Raw genomic sequence first — 6,000 nt, 5'->3', positions numbered from 1 at the left:
TCTCCCCCCCCTTTTCTTTACTCTCTCCTACTGCTCGGGCTGTATCGCAGTCCCCTCTAATGTAATCTTTTACTTCTCTACTTCTACTCCACCACTAATTCTCCATAAACTCTTGGACTGACCCGTGCATCCACCAGGCGGTGGGATACAACACCTAGAAAAAAACCATAACAAATGTACATTGCAATGAATACAATGTCTACAATACTTTAGTAACCATCTTGTGTTAACCACATTGACTGTCTGTACTCTGAGACCCACCACCTGCCCGTGTCACGTGTGCATTGTTTGTATTTTCCTACATCTTTATATGCCAATAAAAATTTATTGAAATGGTAAAGTTTCTTGAATGTGTCTTTACCAGGGCTGGGTGAACTCTGGCCCTCCAGCATTGTGGATGTACCTCGGCTGAGGAGGTACTCTACTGTTGACAATATACACATTTTTCTCCACTCACCTCTGACAACCTGTAGTCTGCTCCGAGCCCTTCCCCATACTCGTTCCGTGTCTTCGCCTGGAGGAGGGTAATGTTTCCGCGATATTTGTTAGTGGGGACATACTGGTCTGCGGCTTTCAACTTGTAGTAGAAGGAGGAAGCAGCGAAGCGCAAGGCATCCTGGTTGATGGACTTGTGACTCTGCGTAATGTGGTCTACCGCGGCCTTCACTCTGGCCTCCAGGTCTTTCTGGGGAAGGAGGGTTTCCAGTAGCTGCAGGAGGACAAAGCAGGTAAATATATATCCGTGTTCCTGCTTGGGCTACCTATCCATTGTGTCCCAATAGGTGGTCATAGTTACCTTGTTGTATTCGGTGCCTGTGAACTGCTGGATGAAGGCGCACAATGCTTCGGTTTCTGCCTCCGCGTCACTTCCTGGAGTTAATTTGGCACGATAGCTCTGGAAAAAGTCAAGAAGTACATAAATTATAACTGTCAAGGTGAAGGATTCTAGGCTTAATATGTGACAGGGTCTAATTAAACATTCCATCAAAGGGTTCCTGATTCTGCACTCCAAGTCCTTGTATAGATGGTGGTTGTTCTCCTGTGATTGATGTGTACGTGAAGCTCACGTCAAACACAGCTCAGCAGATTCCCATTGACCTCAGTAGTGTAGATGAGGATTCTGAAGTTGCATTTGACCTACTCCGAGATCATGAGCATTGTTGGTTGAAGCAGTGTGCAAAGGGCCTGTCTTGGAGACTTGGACATCTGGAGACCTTGACCGCTGTGCTCTGAGTTTCCATAGCAATAAAGCGCTAACACATATACAAAAATTAAAACTCAACATTCTTTCATTTTTATTCAGCACAACAGCATACTCTTAAACGATAAAGATTCTGTTTGACTTTAAAGGGTCAGTCCACACAAAGCTGACATTGCAATTTTTGATAAATGTGGGAGATGAAACAACCTGACACAATTTCCTGCTGGATTTATGTTATATTATGTACAGTAGAATAGTGTATATGAGGAAGAGCTACACTGCACCAAGGAGGTTGGGAACACTCAACACTCCCAGGTGGACAGGAACAGAGTTGGGAATTATGGCAGGAAGATCTTGATGTTGCAATATACAAGGTATGTATAAAATCAGGGGATGACTGAGTTAACCCGGCTACACCAATCACAAAATTATAATTTCTGGGTGGCCTGATCCTTTAAACTTGAGAACTCTAACCTGTAAACCAGTTTTATGTTCAGTGCATCTTTAAAAATAAACTGTGACAAAGTCAAACTTTACTACTTCGCAAATAATCCCTGTTCTGTCTCTACCCAGTATGGAGTCTCCATGCTCCTGCTGCAACAAGGGACACTCAGTCTGCCTTTGCATTCCCCATATAAAGAAATACAATTACAAAATGTGAACTATCCCATCTCTATAGTGTCCAAAAAAAAGTAGATGTCTTGGTAGCACAAAACTAGAGATACTGTATTACCACTGGAGCCCCGGGGGTACTTAAAGTAAACAAGTGGGTGATTCAGCTTTTCGGCAGCTAAGCGGCACTAAGAAATCCTAAAACCTAAATATTGTAAATGGACAAATCATTGAAATGTCCACAGGAGCCAATTATCTTCCAGCTGTCATTTTCAGAAGCACGACAAACAAACCCATGAAAGCTTTTGTTTTCTAACCTGACCAGGAAAAGTGACAGTCTATGATTTGTTTCTATGGTCCACATGGGAAACTTCCCTTTTAGTTATACCGTAATAAGCCTAGCAACCCATAAAACTGCTGAATGCTGATCCCTGGTTGCTGTGAGTCATGGCTTATGAGTGTTGCTCTTACCTGTGTATATGCAGCGACGTATGAGTGTGAGCCGTCAAACAAAAACAGACTGTCTGATGCCTGCGAACCGTCCCGCTGGGTCTGCAACTGTGAGCACATTTCAAAGGCCACACATGCCCCAAAAGAGTACCCAGCAATCCAGTAAGGCCCCTCCGCCTGCACTTGCTTTATGCACTGAATGTAGTACTCTGCCAGATTCTGAATACTGTCCAAGGGAGCCGCTGCAAAACAACATATATATATTAGAGAGCATGTGTGGGTCCTGTTCAAAATGCAGCCTAGTGAAAGTGTTTGAAAACTGTACACAGTCACTACAATATTTTGAGGGTTTTTTTCAGCTAGATAATTACATTCTTATGTTGTTTTCTTGATTAAAAGATGACTATGTGTTTCCAGTTAAAAATGTGGCCTAGTGAAAGTGTTTAAGTACTGTACACATAGTCACTATAGTATTTTGGGGGGGCTTTTTTCCTCCAACCAAACGTTTTGGTCTTAGTCTTAGGTAGAGTAGGGAAAGGTTAGAACCCCCAGGTTTTACTCCATTAGAAATATTTTTCCTTACCTGCTGTCCTGGTGACAATGATTTTAGCAGGCAGAAAGTAAGGGAAAATCTGCACCAGACTCTTTAAAGAAGGCTTATAGTATAAAGCAAAGCACGATTTAGCATCTTTTAGTGAATGTTGACTTCCTGGCTAAATAAAATACATTTCCCTGCAGCTTTTTTCTGAAGATGATTACCTCTTGTACACTGAAGACCATAGCAGGAAATGCTGAGTTTGGAGGCCAGGCTCTGGAATGCAGCAATGGATCCTTCGATAGGGTGCACCAAGAAAAGGTGGCGGTCATTACTCTGAACGTCGTTTAGCTTAGTAATGGTGGAGGCATCGGGATTTACCAGGAGGTTGTTCAGATCCAGAAAACTAAGGTCTGGTTGTACAAAGCTTTTCTGAGAGGGCTTGGATTCTACAAGGAAATTTTAAAAGAATTCATTAAGCAAAAAAGTTCAGTGTTAACTGGTGTCCTGTCCTCTTTAAAGGTTTCAATCATCTCCTCCCTTGCCCTTCTTCCCTCAAGACTGTATACATGTCCCCCCATATGTATTATCTCTTGGGCCCTTCACCATCTGTTGCCCTTCTCAAATGAGATCTATATAAGGAAAATTAGAACCTGCTTCTGGTGACCCTTCTCTCTCATGTGGACAGGAACAGAGTTGGGAATTATGGCAGGAAGACCACCTGGCTCTCCCTACAGAAATATATTAATTTTGGGCATCCTGACCCTTTACCGCTGACCTTTTACCCCAGTTAGACAATATAACATTTCAATCTAGCTCCGTACACTGATTGATAGCCATGTATCCTTGTTTCTTAAGGTCACTTATCTACCCTCAAAAACTTTACAATTATTCCCCTTCCATGTTTCTTTAGGAACTGGTCATTTTGCCAGTGCCTCCCAGCTGCCCCCTGGGATCTCTCATTGCTAAATGGGAAATCTCATGGGATCTCAGGAACAAGTTTAGCTAAACAAACACAAATGGGAAATCTCATGGGATCTCAGGAGCAAGTTTAGCTAAACAAACACAAACCACAACAGATCTTATAAAGCACATTCAGGAGATCTGACATAGATGTCAGCTGTGGATCAGCCCTGAATATAAGGAATAAGAAGACAGCCACTGATGATCTAAAAATTCAAAATGGCAGCACATCATGTTTTCCAGCCTGGGGTGGACAGGGCAATGGGATTTTGAAAAAGATAAATCAAAGAGGCAAGTGACCTTGCTAATGTTGATGTAGTTCTAAGAGAAAATATATTGATGCTGATGGTAAATTGAAAGTACGGGGGAGAAAGTTAGTCCACCTGAATACACATTTCTACAGGGAACATGATAAATGCAGATTTGCATTTTCTTACCTTCAACACTTCCAGATTTGGAAGAGAGTTCACGCAGTTTGTTAATCGTTAGTTGTCTAACTTCCCTCATTGCCATGACAATATCATAATCACGTTCCAGAGTCTGACGAACCTCCACACCCATTAGAGAGTCCAGACCCAGGTCAGCCAAGGTGGTGTCAGGGTTCAAACTGCTTACCTCCCGGACGCCTGACAAAGAGCAGCAAAAGAATCATACATATATTATACAATATATAATAAAAATAACAAAAAAACTTAAATATCTGCACAGTAACAATAGGATTTATCCAAGTGGCTGCAATAGGAGCTATTTGTGGTGTCCCTAGCCAACAAGAGAATTAAGGGCTCAGGTAGAAGTTGATGTTGAAGGCTGTCTTCGAGAATCACATGCAACATTGTTTAAATGCAGGCAATTAAATGCAAAGCGCAGCAAAGGCTGCAACTGACCCGTCAGTAAGACCTCCTGCATCCAAATAAACACAAGTCCAGAACTTTTTTTCACATTATACTACTGAAGTAAATAGAAATCTGCATACTTTACCACTTGAGCTTTGCTCCCATTATTTTATAAAGGAAGTGTCCCAGTGACTTGCAACTTCTGAGCTTGACCAGTGGTTGCCATACAATTTGACAGTCTGAGCCAGTGCCAGGACAATGTCCTTTAGCACCCACGCTGAATAGGTCCAGCTGTGCCCATTCCCCCATGTGCCTGTGAGCTACTTAAGAAGCATAGATTGCAGGTCCTGCAACCGTAACCATCTCTTCTGCCTACCCCTTGGTCAGATTACAAGCTGTTGCATCAAACTTCTCAACTAAAATGCACACACTTAGTTCATTCTGGACGATCTCTACATTACTGCCCACAAGGCAATATTAGCTAATTTTAGGTTATCAACATCCATTTCCATAGAGGTGAACAGAAGTTTGAATGAAAATAGTCAACCCATCTCTAGTAAAGCTGATGCCAGTCTGGTGTGATTGATAATTCACACTGCATAGATGGTAAGATTGTTACTTAAACCCATGTATCAGGGGATCATCTCTACATGTGTATGGCCGTCTTAGGTATGTGACACCTGTCTAACAGAAGCAGTTCAAATTCTTCCTCAATACAGTGAGATATGAAGACAGAAGCTTTATAACATGAGCTGGAAGAGTTTATTTTAGGAAGCTGAATAATTGTATAGGAGTACTGTAGTGCATCTAAAATCAAATTACCTAATATGTGAGCCACGGCTTGAACCAAATCTTGTTGACTAGCTCCTTTGGCTTTGACAGAGATGGTCTTCTCAGCTAGGACAAAGCTGGACATGACGGGGTGTGGCTGGTTTAGAAACTGGTCTAGAACCTCCAGACAGGAGCTTATCCTCTGAGGCAACGTCCCTCCTATCACCGTATCGTTACTTCCCATTGTCTCCAGGACGACTCCTACGTCGCCGATGGCTCCCCACTGTATTGCCAAACCTACAAGAAAATGAACCAGACAATGAGCTTTAAAATGGTACCAATACAATGTGCCTGACTTCTAAAGTCATGTGTGGATGCTCTAAACTTCCTGGTTGAAAGTTTACTATAGTGTTCTGGGGCAATTTTATTTTAATGTTTTTAAGTTTATATGTTCTTGAACTGTTGTTTAATAATGATACAAATCATTGGTTTTCCAAAGTAAATTTAAACAAGTACCCATGACACAGGATTCACCAACTTAGTGGTTAGCCCTTCTGCCTTGCAGCATTGGGTTCCCTGGTTTGAATCCCCATCAGGACACTATCTGCATGGTGTTTGCATGAGTTTCCTCCGGT

The 6,000-nt window shown here is 42.2% G+C and overlaps 1 protein-coding gene across 1 annotated transcript in view; it reads right to left on the bottom strand.

Moving 5' to 3' along the window:
• FASN (fatty acid synthase) overlaps positions 1–6,000 on the bottom strand; it is a 43,890-nt gene that overhangs the window by 2,528 nt on the left and 35,362 nt on the right. Inside the window, exons 36-41 of the mRNA XM_018561789.1 lie at positions 5,417–5,662; positions 4,199–4,387; positions 3,023–3,247; positions 2,285–2,505; positions 797–895; positions 458–709 (exon numbers count right to left, since the gene is read on the bottom strand). Of these exons, the coding sequence (XP_018417291.1) occupies positions 458–709; positions 797–895; positions 2,285–2,505; positions 3,023–3,247; positions 4,199–4,387; positions 5,417–5,662 (1,232 nt within the window). The remainder of the gene's footprint in view (positions 1–457; positions 710–796; positions 896–2,284; positions 2,506–3,022; positions 3,248–4,198; positions 4,388–5,416; positions 5,663–6,000) is intronic.

The sequence above is a fragment of the Nanorana parkeri genome, unplaced genomic scaffold (genome assembly GCF_000935625.1).
Source record: "Nanorana parkeri isolate BGI_ZX_2015 unplaced genomic scaffold, ASM93562v1 scaffold544, whole genome shotgun sequence".
Taxonomy (NCBI): domain Eukaryota; kingdom Metazoa; phylum Chordata; class Amphibia; order Anura; family Dicroglossidae; genus Nanorana; species Nanorana parkeri.
This window is presented reverse-complemented; position numbering and strand designations above follow the sequence as displayed.